Below are 20451 nucleotides of genomic sequence, written 5' to 3'. Positions count from 1 at the left end.
ACACACACCAGGCTGCAGTCTAACCACACAGACACACATCAGGTGCTCGCTCATTATTCCGTATTTCTGCCGTTGTATGCTCTTTGTTTCTAAATGTATCAATGTATTGTGAACCAAAACAAATTAACATGCAGTAGTTTAACATTTAATTTCACTCATTGCGGCGTGCCGTTTAATCATTTAAATAATAGCCTATTTAAGCTTCTTATTGTGAAAATGTTTAAAAGAGAAGGGTTTAGAAAAAGTGTCTTTACTATAGGAAATACAATGATATGTATTTATTTTTATATTATTTTTGTTAACGAGAAATAGGCTATTAGAACAGGCCCAGCCGAAATTACATTGGCCCACCCAAAATTGAAATCCTGGCGCCGCGGCAGTTGCAGTTGTATGATACAACTGCAACGAAAGTAACACAAACAATGTAATATCCTTTTCAGTTTCACAGAACACAAATTGGGTTGTTTACATGATTTTGTTGTGCAATAAAACAACCAGAGAAGCGACCTGCAAGCAAACATCGCGCACCGTGTCCTAATACAGGTGTCATCACTGCTACTGATTTCGATTGAGCAGGTCACAAAAAGCAATAAATGACAACGTGAAATAAGACAATTTTTACCTGTAAGAGTTGCTCATCATGTTCTCTGAGGTGCATCAAAAGAAGCAATGCTGCTGCCTTCTTTTTCCTGTTGTCTCGTCATCATAGTATGCCATTCTGCAGGAACTGAATTGTGATGAATTGTGATTGAAGCTTTGGGAGTTAGCCTTTATATATCCACGTTACCATGACATGTTATGTCATGCGATGGGTACACGATGCCCTCACGATGGCCTTACGAAGGGCAAAATAGACACACGAAGTCAACACGAAAATGAACCTTCGCAAGGTCCTTCGGCAAAATCTTTGGCATGTCAAAGATTTTGCCACCGCTCCCGAAGTTGCTGCCGGAGCCTGATAAATTCCACCGGCGGTCATACGATGGCTTAAGATGCCCTCACGAAAGCCTTACGAAGGGCAAAATGGACACACGAAGTCAACACGAAAATGAACCTTCGGCAATGCTTTGTGATGCCAAAGATGTTGCCACCGCTCTCGAAGTTGCTGCCGGAGCCTGAGAAACTCCACCGGCGGTCATACGATGGCTTAAGATGCCCTTACGAATGGCCCGATGTTGCTACGATCACAGCCGAATTTGAAATTTTCCTTTATCGTGTGTCCATCGGGAGTCAATTTCGGGACAGTGTGACAGGGCCTTTAAGGTAAGATAGCGCCTGCCCATTAAGGGCTTTGTAGGCGAGAAGAAGAATTTTAAATTCTATCCTGTGTTCTATAGGGAGCCAGTGTAAGGCAGCCAGAACAGGAGTAATGTGGTCCCTTTTCCTAACTCTGGTTAGTACACGAGCCGCAGCATTTTGAATCAGCTGAAGCGACTTGACTGACTTCTTGGTACTCCCTGATAATAAAGAGTTACAATAATCCAGCCTAGAAGTAACAAATGCATGGACTAGTTTCTCTGCATCGTTTTGAGGCAAGATATGCCTGATTTTTGCAATGTTACGTAGATGGAAGTAGGCGGTCCTTGAAATTGATTTTATGTGGGCGTTAAAGGATAAATCCTGATCAAATATAACACCAAGATTCCTTATAGTCTCACTGGAGGCCAAATTAATGCCATCCATAGTTAGTATATCTTTAGATAATTTGTTTCGTAGATTCTTCGGGCCAAGTACAATAACTTCAGTTTTGGTCGTGTTTAACATCAAAAAGTTTAAGGTCATCCACGTTTTTAAGTCCTTAAGGCAGTCTTGAATTTTATTTAGATGATTAATTTCATCAGGCTTGATTGATAAATATAGTTGAGTATCATCCGCATAACAATGAAAGTTTACAGAATGATTCCTTATAATATTGCCTAACGGAAGCATATATAATGTGAACAAAATAGGTCCGAGCACTGAGCCCTGTGGCACTCCATGGCTAACTTTGGTTTGCGTGGAAGATTCCTCGTTAACACGTACAAACTGAGTGCGTTCAGACAGATAGGACCTAAACCAGCCTAAAGCAGTTCCCTGTATGCCAACTAAGTGCTCTAGTCTTTGCAATAGGATATCATGGTCGATAGTATCAAATGCAGCACTGAGATCGAGCAAAACAAGAATAGAGACAAGTCCCTTGTCTGAGGCTATTAGAATGTCATTTGTGACTTTAACCAGAGCTGTCTCTGTGCTATGATGTGTTCTAAAGCCAGACTGAAAATCTTCAAATAAATCATTGTTTTTTAAGTAATCACACAACTGTTTTGCGACCGCTTTCTCAAGAATTTTTGAGAGGAACGGAAGATTAGAAATAGGTCTATAGTTGGCTAAAACCTCTGGATCGAGGTTGTGCTTTTTAAGAAGCGGTTTTATCACTGCTACTTTGAATGATTGTGGAACATAGCCTGATAATAAAGACATATTCATAATATTTAATAAAGAAGTGCTAATTAATGGAAAAACTTCCTTCAACAGCTTAGTTGGAATTGGGTCTAACATGCACGTTGATGGTTTAGAAGAGAGAATCATTGAATGTAATTGTTCAAGGTTAATGGCTGAAAAGCATTGTAGTTTACTATCTAGTGTAATATTAGAACTTACGTTTCCGAGAGCTGTTGATAACACTATACTGGTCAAAGGTAAGAGGTCATTAATTTAGTTTCTAAGAGTAACAATTTTATCGTTAAAAAAGCACATAAAATCATTACTACTGAGTGCTATGGGAATAGAAGGCTCAATGGAGCTGTGGCTCTCTGTCAGCCTGGCTACAGTGCTGAAAATAAATCTTGCATTATTCTTATTCTCATCTATTAATGAAGAGTAGTAGGCTGCTCTCGCTTTACGCAGTGCTTTCTTATATTCATTGAGAGTAATATTCCAAATTAAACGAGATTCTTCAAGTTTAGTGGAACGCCATATCCTTTCAAGTTGTCTAGACTTTTGCTTTATTTTGCGGGTTTCGGCATTATGCCATGGAGCTAATCTATGTTGTTTTATTTTCTTCTTTTTCAAAAGGAGCAACAGAGTCTAATTTTATTCGCAGCGCATCTATAGCACTATCAACAACATGATCAATTTGGGGTGGTGTACATTTTGTATAAGTTTCCTCCCCTACATGCAGACATGCTATCGAGTTAAGTATTGGTGGAATCTCTTCCTTAAATGTGGCTATAGCACTAACAGATTAGTGCTGCAAGAGCTTTTGACTAATGCTTTGTAGTCTCGTAACAGTACTTCAAAAGTTACTAAGAAATGGTCGGATAAAGCAGGATTATGCGGTTCGACTAATAGTTGCTCAATTTCAATACCATAAGTCAGAACAAGGTCGAGAGTGTGATTATAGCAGTGGGTTGGTTTATTTACACTCTGACAGAAACCAACAGAATCTAATATAGAGTTAAATGCGACAGTAAGGCTATTTTTATCATCGTCAACATGAATATTAAAGTCACCTACGATAATTACTTTATCTGTTTTAAGAACCAAAGTTGATAAAAACTCAGAGAATTCTGATAAGAATTCGGAATAAGGACATATTTGACCTGAGAACAGTGAGAAGCAATTTTCACATGGATTTTACTCCAAGTGGAGTGCAATCCAGTGAGCCAGTGAGCTGGTTATTTTCTCAGACGTGGACTTACTTATCCTGGCCCTGAAACCAGTCATCTGGTTGAGTGTGGGTTGGGTCAGGGTGTGGTTCCTTGCACTCGGAGTCGGGCTAACGTCCACGCTAGCTGCTACATGCTTTGCATTTAGGTGATACTTTAGGCTTGATGTGCTGCGGTGATATGCAAATTATTTTTTGCATAATTTGCACACAACCGTGCTCTTGTCGACGCTTCCATCCGTCCGTTTTTTAAAACAAAATTTCCCATCCACGGGGCCTCATCAGCTTGTTCGTTCATGTTTGACTATTGTTCACCGTGGTTTGTTGTTGTTTGAAGTCCCATGCTGAAGTCATGAACGTTAGTTGGTGCTCCAGTATAATCGGTACGCCTGAAACTCATCCAGTGAGAAACGTTCCGCTGTGCAAAAATAAGTGCGATTAAAGTGCGATTAAAATGCGTTAATTTTTTTAACGCGTTAATTTTTGTGTAATTAATTAACGCGTTAAAGTCCCGGCCCTACTAATAATATAAAGTTATTATGGCATTGTATGCTGTGTGTAAATGTAACATCTTCATAAAGTATAATTTATTGGGTTAACACTGTAAACTTGACAGTGTTTAACCCCCTAGTGGTTAAAGCACATAATTGATTTTTTTTTTATTGAATATGTTATATTTGATGACAACATTTAAATATTAAGAGTAGCCTACATACAACATAGGGGGAAAGTAGAAGGTCAATGATAGAAATATAGAATAGAAAATATCAAGAACATACTGTAGTGATCTCTACAATAAAACAGTTTAGTGCAGGACGTCCAAAGATATTAACAGGAGGATGTGCAAAACAGACAAACTAATAAGGCTTTATTCAAACATTAAATACTACTTAAAGTCAAGGTCTTCTTTTGAATAAGAAAAAAACGTTGGGGGTATTTACAGATAAATATTAAGCCTGAGAAAGTACTTAACGTCTAATATGTTGCATAGTTTATTTTGGCACTTGACAATCACCTTCCCTGAATTTGATTCAGGTGTAACTAAAGTCTGATTTAAGGGTTGTTTATATTTCAAATCATTAATCAGAATCTGCAAAGTAACTAAAATAAATGTAGTGGAGTAAAAATACCAGGTTAACCTCTGAATTGTAGTGGAGTAGAACAAAGTATAATACATTGCATGTTGTATATGCTGCTGTAACAAAAACATTTCCCAAATTGGGATCAATAAAGTATATCTTATCTTATCTTAAGCTGATCGATGGCTACTGCCATATTTGCAAAATGTGCCTCTGAACCTTGACAAGTGCATGTTTCAAGGCTGATCAATGAGCAACAGGAGGGGTCACAGACATAAGACCAGCTATTAAATAGCTAATGTTATATATTAATGCTGCCCATTATGGACACAAGCAATTTTCACCCATTTATTAATTATATGTTTTAAATTTGATAACACCAGTGTACACAGTTTAATACTTGCAACTTCTAATTATGGGAAATACAAAAACGTCTTTTCAAACTACAATTCCCAGTAGAGATGTGCCATAGAACATGTTGCGAAACACAATAGCCAGCATGTGTAGTTCTGGGGGGGCTGGACCCGTTCGAGTCCAGTTTTGGAAAGTCTGCTGTGGTTTCATTCCATTTCAAAGAGCTGTTTGACGCTCGGCGTAACATTGGCGCACTGCCACTCCAACATCCAATCACAGAGCTGAGGACTAATCACGGGGTTTGTCAAACAGCACATGGTGTAGTCCCAAACGATAGCTGAGGATTACGGGTAGTGTAGTGTCTTCGGCCATCCTAAACTCCCAAAAAACTATTTGTTTCTCTGAATCGAAGGTTATAAAAACACAACATAATTGTACACAATTTAAATCAATCAATGTTTAATTAACAAGTTTAAACTGATGTTTTTTTAGTGGATGAGTACTGCAGATACATCACTGTGAAATCATTTGACAGTGAGGGGAATACTTCCGGTTTTATTATGAAAACTTCGAGACCGGAAATACTGTTTTCACCCCGTGAGGGTTGACTCCAACTTTACATGGACGCTGTGGGGAAAGACTTAGTATATTAACGTTCTCCTGACGAGACCTCAAATCATCTTCGTAATATCTATCGAACTATAGATCCCACACATCCACTGGACGTGGATTCTAAAAGTACAATATACTTCTCGCTAGAAATCTAATCAAAAAGCATTTTAATGGCTAAACTATTCTACAATTTTGGATTTTCCAGAGAGGGTTATTTGTGAATATATACGACCCTCCGGAGCGTTTGCAATCTACGGGAGCCAGAGTCCTGCACGTGTCTGATTTTCAAGACCCGCGACGTGCAATACCGAACCTGCCCCGCTACCCGCACATATTGCCAATTAGTTCCGCAACCCGACCCGTCGGCACAAGATCTGCAACCCGACCCGAACCTGCATATGAGCAGTGAAAACGTGCAATTATTAACACACGCAGTTGCATATTTGTCTCCATCTAGGATGACACTAAAAGCCTCCCAGACATTGGATTTCGTTCTTGAAGAAGTGTTATTGAAAATGCTGTATTCTCCGCTAGAGAGCTTCACCTCAGCCATTTTGAATGTGGCGCGCACAGCAGCAGATTGATGCGCTGCAGAGGTTATGATTATGCGCGGTCCCACGGGGGAGAAGTCTGAGGATTTAAACATTAAACTAAATTATTATTATTTTAATATATTTATTATGTAACACCCGCGACCCGACCGCATCATCTTTGTTTTACCGAGAACCGAACCCGGAAAAAAGCGTTTGAAAAAATACCACCCGCGAATCACTTTTTTTGCGGGTACCCGACCCGATCCAGGACTCTGACGGGAGCCTATGCCGCAAATTGTTGTTTCTTACACGACCACTAGAGGTGCTAAACTTTAAACGTGACTATAGGTCATAATAAGCTGCTGAACAATCGACCTATTTGGTAGTTTTTTGGAGGAGGACATGCTGAAATCTGATTACCTTCAAAGCATAGCAGCAAGTTCACTGCCTACTGAGTTTTTATTTTTATTTAACCTTTATTTAACCAGATAAAAAAGCATTGATATAAAATCTCATTTGCAATGCTGACCTGGCCAAGAAGGCAGTAACGTGAGTACATTGTGGGAGAAGAAATTGTGAAAACTATTGTACATAGCGTACATATGAGCAGTGGCAGTTGGAGTCTATTTCCTGTTGTACTTTTTCACTTCAAGGATTGCAAATGGTGAGAGGCGTCCTGACTTTCAGATGTCATACATATGCATTTAGAGAAACATTTGTCAGATCAATGCAACTGTTATTGACTGCTTTCCACCCACGTCTTTGGATTCACTTCATCAGAGTGGAACGGGAACGAACAGCAGAGAACTTGAGGAACTGTGTGAACTTTCCAGCACAATGTGAACTTGAGCAGAAGGATTGTCTTGAGAGTCTGTGCCATCTGTGTGATGTTTTAATATATTCAAGATCATTTGCGTAGGGTATGCATGTGGAGGAGGGAGCACGATGTTGTAGAGTTTGTTGTGGAGCGGTGAGTCAGATTGTGGCCGGTAGACACAGCCCTGTGACTCAGCCCCGATTGGTCCACGTGTTCTGACCCGCTCTGACCCCTCCGCCATGACTTAACTGTGTAGTCAGCCAAACCGAGGGGGAACACATTAGCAATGCAAAAAATTCAACCAGGCCTTCCTCTGACTATTGTTTACACATGTAATGAGTTTTATGGACTAACATCCTCAGTCTCAGCTGTCCCTACATTCTCTGCTGTTAGCTAACTCTGTTCGCTCTTCAAATATCACTAATTGGCAAATGTACATTCAACTTTAATGAGTTGTCAGTTCTTTAATTCCAAAAGTGAACATGGTTTGGTTTGATCTTCCCATTGTGTTACTACGTAACATTAAGCTGTCTTCGGCTGTGTTTCTGCTGTAACAACGTACATTTCCCCTCTGTGGTACTAATAAAGGTATTCTGATTCTGAACAATGGCTAATATGATGGAAAACATAGACTATTTCTGTCACTGCTGTGGTGGCTACAGCTATGCCCTACTTTAACAATTAATGGTAAAGAAAAGGAACATTAATAACCTTCATAGAAGAATAATAGCCAGTTTCATGTTAGAGAAATTAAGTATTTTAAAAAAACAAGCACTTCCTGAGGCTTTACTCTTCTTCTTTACGTTAGGTTGTGAGTACTGGAGGTCACATGTATGGGGTTTGTGAGCACTTAATATTGTAGCCGATCATGTTAGGTTCTTAATAATACATTTAGTGTAATTAAAAGTAAAATATTTTCCCTTTGACTCAAGTGCTGACATATAGAGAGGAAACATTTAAATTAGTAAATGTATAATGAGTATTTAGATAAACATTAAAGAAAAATAACTGACTGCAATTGACTACTCATCTAACTAAAATAGCCTCTGGATTACGTACATCCATTGCGACTAGAGGTCTGAAAAGTATTCCTGGTTCCTTTCTGTGAATTGGAATGGGGCCACAGTGTGCTGGTGGTACCACTCTGTCAGACTGTATCTGCTACCATAGTAACAGGACTATATATTATAATGTAATTTGTTTGTGTTCTCTTACAGAGTCCTCAGACCCAGTCCACTGAGCAGACCGAGGAGGTTTCTCTGTTTGGAGAAGCAGTGGGTTCAGATGGAGGGGCTCAAGCTTTCTTGTCTGAGATCAGTGAGGAGGACGTGGAGGTGCTTCACCAAAGAGAGGAGGCCCTGCTGCAGATCGAAGTAAGAACACTGTCATCCTGCAGTCTTCTTACATCATGTTAGCGTTACTGACTTCCTGTGATTATAAGCCTGTATTCTTTGAGGGCCCCATTTACTAAGTTGTCTCAGGTAAGAAATGTAAACCTGTGTTTGCCTGTGCACAGCCTTTAGTTGTATACACAAAAAAACAAGAATCCATGGACATTTAAATGTACAACATAGTCTCCAAAGAATAAGCAAAAAAAGGAAAACATACCAAGTATTTGTTTTCTTCAAAATTAGCCTCTCAGGAGGCGCACACATGCCAAGTTAGTAAGTAGAAACTCCGACAGGCGCCGTCTACTTCTCCCACCTCCAAAAGCTTATTAGTGTTTTGTCACAGTACCCCCATGCTGCTGCAGGATATTGAATGCTACCCAATTACTAAGGTGCTTATACAGACGTGTTTGTTCTCTTACCTGGGCGAAGTGTGTATGGAATCATAATGTTTCCCGACTTCATTTTGAAACCAGCATGAATGAATACACCATTCTGTTAACTACTGTAAACATAACAAATGTTAAGTAACTTATTGGATACCGATTTCTGATGATTTCTGATGTATGCAGTATGAAAAGGAGGGATTCGGTCAGAGCCTAGATGCCAACATGCACTTCCCCATGCAGAGAGAAGCAGGGCTCATCTTCTCTTGCTGCGAGGCATCAGTTCTTACCCACTGCCAAACATAGATATTCCAGTTCTAAAACAACCACCTGAGTTGCAGACTGAAATGTTTATTTGCCCCATGGGGGCAGCAAAAAGCAGTTGCAAACACAACTAAGACATATCATCATCTCTTAAGTTAAAATATAGAAAACCCTTAGCAAATATTTGCATATTTACACTTCAAGTACTTTTGGGACAACTGATTTATCAATCAGTTTGAGTTGAGTTTGTGTCCACCTAATAAATGTAAGTCTGATATTATCTCACTTTAATCACTCCAAAAACTCTTTACAAGCTGAAGGCTCAGCTAGGTTCTCCAGCTAGCACCTACTGCGTCTGTTTGCCGTTTGGCGCTGAGTCGGTAGTGGAGAGTGGATTTTACACAGACAAATGATTGCTGCGAAAAAATAATGAGTGGTCAAAGTGTATCAAAACATAAAAACAGTTGAGGGCATTACAGCTTAACAATAAGATGAAACCATAGATCATAACATGTAGTCCTTGTAATATCCCTCATGGTTATGAAGCCGACACCACGGTCCAGCTCTCAGCTAATAAAAAGAGCGAAGAGGCTGAATTGATGCTGGCCATAGACAGCTCGCGGCTAGGGAAGAATCTCAGGAAGAACGCTCTGTAAAGCAGGTGATATCTGCAGTCACCATAAACTGTACCCTGTACATTATGTTTGTGAGAGAGATTTTCTGCTCAGCAATGTTGATGGAAGGAATGGAGGCTGGAGTCCGCTTTATATCAAACACTGGGTTTATTGAGAGCTACGGCCGTGAGTGAGCTCAAGACATTCACACAACATGCTTTGAGGAAACCCTTCAACTCACTGAAGCATTACACAGAAAACACAGACGATCTACCGGAGAATCCGGGAGGGGCCTCTATTTCGCGCGTCTTCTGATCGATAATCACAAGCACATGGATTCAGAGACAAAGACAGTCTGTTAAAGTCCTCTGGCAGTTAGTCACAGTCCCCCAACAGGAAAGCGGAACCTTTAACCCCCTGCTCTAAGTTATGGCAGACCTATGTGAAACACAAAATGCTCTTTGGTACAAACACTTAAACAAAATATTTCCCTCACAATGTTGTTGTCATCCTTATTGTTGTTCTGTTGCTTTTATGTTACATGTGTAACTAATGTCCTGCAGGTCACCCTTGAAAAAGAGATCTTTTGATCTCAAGGGGCTTTCACCTGGTTAAATAAAGGCTACAAACAAACAAACAATAAGAGAACCCTTTACATGGTCACAAAATCATTAACATAAATTGTTGTTGTAAACATATCCATTATAGCTGCTTTGAGGCTATGGACATTGAACCACCAGCTCTGGTTGTGTTAGTTAGCCTAACCCCACATGGGATGCAAACCAACTGCAGGCACCACCTACCTGAATCATGTGCGGGACATTGTTTGTTTGTTTGTAGCCTTTATTTGACCAGGTGAAGCCCCTTGAGATCAAAAGATCTCTTTTTCAAGGGTGCCCTGCAGCACATTAGTTACACATGTAACATAAAAACAACAGAACAACAATGAGGATGACATACAACATAATGTACAGGGTACAGTTTACAAACTCTATTTACAGTGACAGGTACCATGAGTATCAAACAGCATGTAACCCAGCCGAGTTTTAAAATGATGCAGGGGAACCAAAGTGCTCAGTTTTAAACAGGTTTGCAGACTGTTCCAAGTTAGTGGAGCTGCTCATCTAAAAGCTGTCTTCCCTCAGACAGTCCTAGCACTTGGCACATTGAATAAAACCACATCATGAGATCTCAGGCAATAAGTACTTTCAATTCGTCGAGAGATCAGAGAGCAGATATAAAAAGGTAGTTTACCCAACATGGCTTTATAAATGAACATGTACCAGTGACTGAGCCTCCGTACAGTTAGTGAAGGCAGACCTGCCTGTCATTCACCACTTTCATTGTGGCAGTGATGGTGCTGTGTTGCTTTCTGAAGCCTGACTGATGTTTAGACAGGATATCATTTTTACATAAAAACTTTACCTGTTCACTCACTAGGCATTTGAGCACCTTCGCCAGAACTGACAACTTAGAGATTGGCCTATAGTTATTTAAAATAGTTGTCTCCCCTCCTTTTAGCAAAGGCAAGACATAAGCTGACTTCCATACTTTTGGAATTGTGTTCGTGCTGAGGGAGAGGTTAAAAAGAGTAGTGATAGGAAGAGCAATACAATCTGCAGCTATCTTTAAAAAGAAAGGTTCTACGTTGTCCGGGCCAGCCGGTTTCTTAGGATCTAACTTGGTTAAAGCTTCACGAACAACATCAACAGTAAAAGGAGTAAAACTGAAAGGGTTTTCCAGACCACATTGTTCAGAGTCCCAGCAGCAGAGTTAGTCACAGAATCAAACATAGAGCCACAAGACACAAAATGCGTATTAAAGCAATTTAGCATAGTAGCCCTGTCTGATATAGAGCCAAATGATGTGGTAAGGCACGGAGGGAGCTCATTACGGATCTCACCGGTGGATATCGATTTTATGGCTTTCCAACATTTCCTAGGATTATTTAGGTTTTCTGTGGTAATGACAAATAGTACTTCGACTTTGCACTTTTGACATTTGAAGTGAAGCTATTTCTTAGCTGCCTAAAACGCAGCCATTCTACCTCTGAGCCTGATTTCCTAGCCTTTGCCCAGGCCTTGTTTCTCTCATGAAGGAGACTGGACAGTTCAGCAGAAAACCAAGGATTGTCTCGTCCCTTCACTCTAAATGTACGCAGGGGTGCATGTCTATCAATGATCTCCATAAAACCAAGATCAAAATAAGACCATGCAGTTTCTACATCAGCACACAGATCGATTTTTCCCCAAACAGATCATGCACAAAACCCTGCTCCACAAAATGTTTTATGTCTCTCTTGATGATAATGCGAGGTTTAACCTTTTGGACCTTAGTGTCCCTAATTGTGGCTACAACACAGTGATCACTCAGATCATTCGCAAATACTCCCACAGATAAGTATTTATAGGGAGCATTAGTTAAAATGAGATCAATTAGGGAGAATTTATTAGGGGACTTAATGTTAGGGCGAGTAGGACTGTCAACCATCTGAGTAACATTCAAAGAGATACAAAGGTTTTTAAAATCCTCTGACACTGCAGTTAATCAGTCCCAGTTAAAATCTCCAAGTAGCACTATTTCCTTGTAGTCTAGCTGCGATAAAATATTTGCTAGCGAAGACAAGGAGTCTTTGCCAGCTGAAGGGGGTCTGTAACGGCCCACCACCATGACCCTTTGCCACTTCTATATTTATGGCTAAAAATTCAAATTGCTTACTGATAGATTTGGAAACTAATGTAGTTACACTGAACTTATTCTTAACATAAATGGCAACGCCACCATCTTTATTAGGCCGGTCGGAACAATACATATTATAACCATGTAAGGCAAAATAGTTGTTTAGCCATGTTTCTGATAAAACAATGACGTCAGCGTCAGTCGAGCCCGCCCAAATGCGGACAAAATCTAGTTTACCTAACAGACTGCGCACATTCAAGTGGATGAAACCCAACCCAGACCTAGCTTTAAAATCAGCAGGAGTAGCGATCTGACTACTACTACTGGGTGGACCAGGGTTAGGTTGTACATTTCCTGACAGTAATAACAACAACAAAAACAGGCATCTTTTCCTCTTAAATGACACACATACATTGTCATCTAATTTAGAAACACCGGAAAAGTCTGCGAGAGTGTGATTAGAGCTTAAGAAGCAGTCCTGAAGAACCATCATCGCAGGAAAACAAAAAAGACAACATATTTTGTCGAGCAGATTGTCTGTGACAAGGCAACCGGAAATTGTTTGAGCAACACATCCGAACCTTTGCAGGGGATGCCCACTGCGGGTGGCAGAACAGACCTGAATCCAGTAGACTCCTCAGAATGACTAGAGATCTTCTCATAGTCCAAAACAGTTAACAGGCACAGCAGAATCACGATATGGGCCATTTTCCCAGACCAGCACACAGTATCCGCGATGTTCCTGGAGCAAATCAGCACAGCAGCAAAGGACAGGCGAAAGCAGCAGCGTGGAAGCGCTCTGGTCCCTCCGTGGTATCCCCGGGGTGAAAGCAGGCCTCTGCGACAGCAGAACCAGGACAGGTGGAAAGCAGGCCCCAGCGGTGGTAAAATCCTCCTCCGCACAGCAGCATATGCCCGGTGGAAGCAGGCCAAGCCCGAAGCGTGGATCCACTCCGTCTCTCCGCAACGACTCCGGGGTAAAAACCTCTCCAGTGCAGCCGTACTCTACAGGTGGGAGCAGGCCTCCGTAGATTGCAGATCGCAGGCAGCAACAGGTGGAGCCGCTCCGTCTCTTCGCGACGAGCAGGCCTCCGTAGATCGCAGGCAGCAACAGGTGGAGCCGCTCCGTCTCTTCGCGACGTCTCCGGGGGAAAAACACCTCAGTACAGCCGTACTCAACAGGTGGGAGTTGGCCTCCGCAGATCGCAGACAACTAAAACTACTACTTGAATAAGCAGGGATGGCTAAATGTTTGTAAGCAGGAGAGCTAGATGCTAACAGATGCCATATGCTAACAGGTAGTGCAAGCCTGTAGAAATTGCGACTGTCTCACGCGAGTGCCTAGGTGAATAGTACAACACAACATCAGCAGGACATAAATGTACAAACCGGAAAAACATTTTACCAGGAAATATAACATTGTGATGATGAAGTTTAACAGCATAATGTAATTTGGAAAACAACTTTATTATAGTATTTCTAGATGACGGGATGTGAATGAGAGATAATTCAGTGAGTGATTACAGGTGTAATGAGAGAGGCAGATGTGGCTGTTTAAAGCATCATGTTCATAATACAGCCTTTTAAATGTTTGTATTTTAGGAGGGACAGTCCATTCCTTCCCCGTGGGAACACATGTTGATGTGTATGGCCTCGCTGCACTCCTTCTGTATTGAGTTTATTGAACATGCCACTCCATTTATGCAAAAATCTACTGATGAAACTTTTTAAGACATTGTAAAACTTCATCACCCATCTCAGATCCATATGGCTGAATGGCAGCAGATAGGAGCCAGACACACAGGCTTCTTTTTAAATGACAGCCTATACTTGGCAGGCCAGCTTTTGAGGTTTGAAGACTAATGATAATGTTTTAGGAGCACTCCCTGGCATAATGAAGATGTATCTGTGTGCCCATTTGTAGCTGTCTGAACTCCATCAACGTTTCAAATCGCCTAATCCCACCAAAGGAGCTGAAAAGGAGAGGAGAAAAGGGAGAGCATCAATCTCTCCCACAGGGTGACACAGTGAAAGAGCGGTGGCAGGAATGACAGCTTAATTTCAGCGCAGCCGCCAAGATGGGCCAGTCAGATGTTTGGTTTTCAGACAGGGTTGTCTGGTCGTGCTTTAGTCATAGCAGCACGGGTAAATGTCACAGTCAGCGCTCAGACAGGTGCTGAGGGGCTTGATGTGGTTCCTTTGGGGAGAGTGATAGTATCTGACAATGTGCTTTTTCACTGCTATACCACCCTCATCGCCTCTGTACTTGCCTTCCGAACACCCCACCTCATCTTTTCATATATCAGCCATGTTTGATGTGAGTACACCTCACTTTCCCTCACATTCTCCCTCCCAGAGGACAAAGAGAGACCAGAGTCTGTCATCATTATTAGCCCCCTGACTCCCGGGAAAAGGTCCGGTGTGTTCGGAGGTTAATGTTGCCGTCCTAGGAGACGGATCTACGTGTGAACTATGCCAAGGCCTCCTTGCTGCATACAATAGCTTCAGTGGATTTCAACCTTTTTTTGAGTTCCAAAGAACTGAGAGCAGGGAGAATATGAACTACATTTCATGCCAGTTGAGGTTCTGGACACTCGATAGATTTTACTCATTGTTGGAGCTATCTCTTTATTAGACATTTATTTTCTAGCTGTTTTTGTTTATATTAAATTCATCTTTATTTATTGTCATTAATTTTGTTAGTAAAAGTAATTCTGTATGCTTTTATTTTGAAGGCAGTTACGGGCACCGAGTGATCATGTATACTGTGTATTGGACACAGGTGGAGGTGGGATTGGCGCACCAGAATGAGCAAATGTTTTTTTTTACCAGGAGAACCCACAGGTGAAACCATTGTTCTGATAAATGTGATAATATTGGAATCCCACAAAAATGAATGCACAAAACGATGCTGTTGTATGGATCATTTCCCCTGAGTTATGTTCTCCTAATTGTCCCCCGTCGGTTACATTTTCACCCTAGACTCATGTTTTTCATTCGCTGTCTTATATGCATTTGATATAAAAGATATACTTACATTGCATTTATTACCGCTTTCCCAAATAATTGGCTCATGTTCTACATTAACCTTTGCTTTATTTAAAAATGTTTGAATATTTTAATGTGTAAAAAATCAATACATCTCAGTACATGGGGCATTGGCTTGGGAACCGGAGCTCCATCTGGACAGGTGCAAGTTCACCTCCTGATACTCTTGATGCCCTTGAGCAAGGCACGTAATCCCTAAATCACCCAGGCTAATGATTATGTATAGGTCCTGTTTGTTCATGAGAATATGTTATATCTTGAACCTATTGAATATCCCCTCATCAAACAAAAAAAGAAAGCCTTATTTTTCTCTTTTTTAATATAAAAACTAGAGGCCATCTTGCCATGTGGTCACACCAGCGGCAACGCCAGATGGCTCCAATGGACTTTTACCCAACTGCCTACCCCCCCACTTCTGGAGTTCTTACTGAGACATCATCGGTCTTAACATTAAGTATTGAGTTATTCTCACGTGTATCTATAGAGTGTCAGAGACTCACAAGGTGAAAACGAAAACCAGTGTTAATAACAATTGCAAAAAGAACAAGTCCAAACAGCTGCAAAATATCTATCACCGTCATTAATTAATTAATTAAGGTCTCCCTTGGAAAAGAGATCAATGATCTCAATGGGATTTTATCTGTATAAATAAAGATTTGAAATGAAATGAAATTAATATATATTTAGTGAAAGTCTATTTACAGCCTTCATAACAATACTAGTGTTGCTATTGACACTGCTAACTAAGAGAGTCACACCAGTGAATCGATTTGTCCGAACACAACTTCCGATAAGAACTCATTATTGATTGTTAATATCATCATAGATAAGCAAATGATACCATGGAACTAATAGCTGTCCTGGGCTGTTTGTAATTGAATTTGTGGACATATTATCCTTCTTACAAGAATTATGGAGAACATTTGTTTCTGTCCTTCGCAGCACTTTTACACATTTACAATCCCTTTTTACACCGTCCCCTTCCAGCTGCACTTTATATGCGTTGGCACAGGAGATCATTTCATAAAAAATGGCATAACAGAGGACGGCTTTCAAGGGCAATCTGAATACAACACCTGGTTTAGTAGAAAGAAAAAAGAAGGAGGCCAGGAGCAGAGCGTGTCTGTCCTACCAATGCACCATCAGGGCGAAACATCCACACTTTACCCTTGAGTGAAGGCAGGTAGAGTGGGAAACACTGCAGATAAATCATCCCAGCAGACAAACAGCTTTAACACCATCAGCACAAAGGATCTGAGAGAAAGTGGTTTATTAGCAATAGCATTTGTTATTAACCCTGGCTATCAAAACCATATTGATTTGTCTCTCTTTACGCACTGAAGCTAACAGTGTGATGGCAGATCACGTACTGACGCTGGCCTTCTGGAGATAATGAGAATATCAGCCTTCTGTGAAATCTAAAGTCCAACCTGATTATCCACCGCAGCGCAGTGATACAGGTTTCAGGTTTCTACAAATGTGTGACACTGGCATGCGCAGTCATAATGCAGGCCAACCAAATGGGGACAGCAGGTAAACCAAAGTCATTAAAGTAATAAATATGTCTAAATCCTGCTAATGAGCTGATATTTAATTAAAGTATTGGTCTGTTTGATGAAAGATAACTCAATTATAGGTTTTTATTATAACTACTATTTGTATTATATAATATATATATTATTTAAAAGAAGACAGAGGTTTATTTACATTTTATTTTAATAAAATGCAATGAATGATGAAAACAAAAAGTGATATTGCCTGATGGACTTCTACTACTAAATACACAATTCAACAACAGAAGGCATGATTTGAACGTTCCATTATCTTAACCATGACTATGGATTTGCAACCCCTAAGTGCTTATTTCAACACAAGCCATGGTTCTTCCTTAAACCTGATCAAGTGTTTTATTTGTCTAAACTAGAGATATGTTAACGCTGGCGAGTAATCTGAACCTTAATGTGTTAAAAAATGAATCCCATTACCGGGTTTGAGCCAAACTTCCTCCTGTATTACATTGACAAGAGATCACTGGGCATCAGGAAGCAAACATTACTATCTCGAGTAACTGCACTGCGTCTTTTGCGTGGTGAAAACAGGAAAGGCATTTTGATAAAGCATGCGCCAGTTTCTTAAAGTTGAAAGCTGACATGATCACTACTGTAGGAACAGATAGTGCTCACATTGTGATAGAGTAAGAAGAATACTACCATACGAGCATATGAGTAGCACATATGAGTAGCACATATTATGTAGCGGCTTTGCCAATTCTTTAGCTCAGTGTTGGAAAATCGTCGGACTTCATGCCAATAATTCTGAAATTATTACTACTTATTACTCTCACCAGTTTGTCATGATTTATTCAACACAACACATGTATTTGTTGTATCTCCCACCAAAATACAAGTGAATAAATTCAACTTAATTAATTATTATCAACACAGATTAGAACGATGGTTGATGCAACTTTCTGTAATTGATTGACACCACTTGTCTAAAACATTTTCTTCATCATAAAAAGATAATATCTTGCTGATACAAGCGTGAGAAAATGTATTCTAGAGGGTTCTGGGGGGATTGTAAAACTGCACATTCTGTGGTTTAATTTGGAGAACATGTTGGGATAGAATCACTGAACCCTGGGTACTTCAGTGGCAGAAAGTAAAAGCAGACAAAGCCATGCACTAATAAGTAACAGGAGTAACTGCCATGTTTCGCCTCCACCAATGATATTGAGAAACCACAGAAGAAGAAGCCTGTGTCCTGTCACACTGTAACCTCTGCCTCCATGTTTCCACTTCGACCCCCCCCCCCCCGCCCTTCAGCCCGCTGCTGGCATGGCAGTGTGGTTTTCAGGGTGTGAGGTCCTTGGGCTAGCGCCAGTGAGAGAACATGATTTTACATATATAAACCGGTTATTCAGTAAGGGCAAAAAAGAGATGTCTCTCATGCAGTCTATTTTTTGCCTCCCCCCTCTTCTCACCAGTAAGCGTGCAAGTAAATCTGCTTAACGTTTTTTCTGCTGCACCAGTGACACTGTGTCCTGTTGCCCGACGCCTTTGGGCTCGGGTGGGAGATGTGGGGATAATTCCATATCAGCATTAAGCACACTTATCAAGGACAGTGTGAATGGAGGGGGGGGGGGGGGGGGGGCGGAAGGTCGTATATTCACAAATAACCCTCCCTTGAAAATCCTAAATTGTAGAATAGTTTGGCCATTAAAATGCTTTTTTTTTGGTGATTGGATGTTTTAGCCGCAATGCACGTTGGGATATGGTGTTTATGTGATATGAAATCCGAAAACTAAAAATAATAATACCTTTTTCCGAGTGTGCTTGCTTTTCTTTGTGAAAGTCATCACATAACGGCATTGTAATACACAGTTTGGCTGCATTGAATATTATACATCTGCCGTAGTTCTCTATTTATAGAGCCCTGATTAGAAGACTTCTAGACACACTGGAATAAATGCAGTCGAAACTGAATACGTGACGTGGATCATAAATATATCAGGAATTAAACAACTTCTTCAATTTATCTTCACACAGTACGTCTTCGGCTGACTTTTATATTTGATCCAATTGGTAGTTAGGTTATATTTACACCATAACAGTGCACAGCTGATAGAAAAGGACTTTTCTTTGAATTAAAGAATGTAAATACTGAGTTGAGAGAATAGTCAGGGGTTTTGGGTGATGGGAGACACATCTATGGAATCACAATTGCAATAGCTTACCATTACATGACGTAATGCCCTGTGGGCCATCTAAGCTAATTTACAGATGGCCCTGAGCCCAATAGAGATTGCCCTGAAAAATGCACGCGGACGAAATGGCACGAAGGGTTTGGGGGGCCTCCGTCCCCCTAGAAAATGTTGATTTTTGCAGGTCTTAGATGCTGTCTGGTGCATTCTCTAGACTGAATTATAAGATGAACCACCACAATATTATATTGTACAATTTCAATTTGATTCTTCATTTCACTTGTTTGTTTGTTCTTGTTTGTGTTAGCTCGCTTGCATGCCCTGCATAGCTATAAGAAATACTTAAATTGTTGGTCAAGACACTTTCCATCTGATGAAGGCAAATGCCTTCCCAGATGGAAAAAAGTAGAAAACATTACAGTCAGTTCTAACTGCCAAAACAAACATTATTTACACTATTATGGCCCCTGTTAAAAATGTTTGTAATGTTAACTACTGTAAGTTGGTCGAACGAATGCCTCCTCATCTGGAAGCTGACCGAGCAGCAGTCGAGAGGAGCTGAGCGCATCCGCGAAGCACACGTCAGAGTTCCCGTTAGCCGGCAAATCTAAATCTCTTCGGTCAAAATAATTTCCCTTTAGAACAATACCGCTTCAGCTGCGCCACTTATGTGACAGACAAGAAGAGTATGTGACAGACAAGAATAGTTAACTCTAATGTCTAACACTTAATGTGGAGAAAGAGATGTCCTGTGTGGGTTGATTGTGCGTTGATCTGTTGGTAATGCCTCGGGGTTCCGGTGGGCATGTAAACAAATGCATAATGCTGCGCTATACTTCATCCAGTTGCATAGCGACACTTATTATGTAGTTGTCTTTTAATAAGCAGGTAGTCATATCATTAGCTAGAACTAGCTGGATCTGATCGATATGGACATAAACGCGAGTGAAGTCTAATCTGACGGGAGAGAGAGATCAGCTGCTGCTGACGAGTCGAGACTCGACACGCAGCTCTGCATAACCACATGCAGCGGTGAGCGGAACAAAACACACACTTCAGGTTAGAATATCACACGTAGCTATTTTAATTACCTCTCAAACTACCTAAACGAGTTATAGATATGTTTAGTTTTACTGTCGGGTCACTCATTACTGGATCCGCGAGCTGCATGATACTGGCATAATTAGAGATGTCCCGATCCGATCACGTGATCGGGGATCGGAGCCGATCACGTGATTTTCAAAAGATCGGAATCGGGAGGAAAAAATCGGGGATCGGGATTTTTTTTTTTTATTATTTAATGTTACAAAACTAAAATGACCATGTTC

The 20451-nt window shown here is 40.7% G+C and overlaps 1 protein-coding gene and 1 pseudogene across 3 annotated transcripts in view; one reads left to right on the top strand and one right to left on the bottom strand.

Moving 5' to 3' along the window:
- The window catches only part of LOC139435433 (uncharacterized), a 10393-nt pseudogene extending 2287 nt beyond the window's left edge, over window positions 1-8106 (bottom strand).
- Window positions 1-20451, top strand: part of tsnare1 (T-SNARE Domain Containing 1) — a 341252-nt gene that overhangs the window by 174717 nt on the left and 146084 nt on the right. For all 3 annotated transcript variants that reach the window (XR_011644584.1, XM_034101918.2, XM_071205781.1), the window contains exon 8: window positions 8259-8414. Coding sequence is in view for 2 of the 3 variants with exons in the window: in XM_034101918.2 (XP_033957809.1) it covers window positions 8259-8414 (156 nt within the window). In the remaining variant the exon portion in view is untranslated. The remainder of the gene's footprint in view (window positions 1-8258; window positions 8415-20451) is intronic.

The sequence above is a fragment of the Pseudochaenichthys georgianus genome, chromosome 16 (assembly GCF_902827115.2).
Source record: "Pseudochaenichthys georgianus chromosome 16, fPseGeo1.2, whole genome shotgun sequence".
Classification (NCBI taxonomy): domain Eukaryota; kingdom Metazoa; phylum Chordata; class Actinopteri; order Perciformes; family Channichthyidae; genus Pseudochaenichthys; species Pseudochaenichthys georgianus.
The sequence above is the reverse complement of the archived record's forward strand: the minus strand, read 5'-3'. Positions and strand labels throughout refer to the sequence as shown.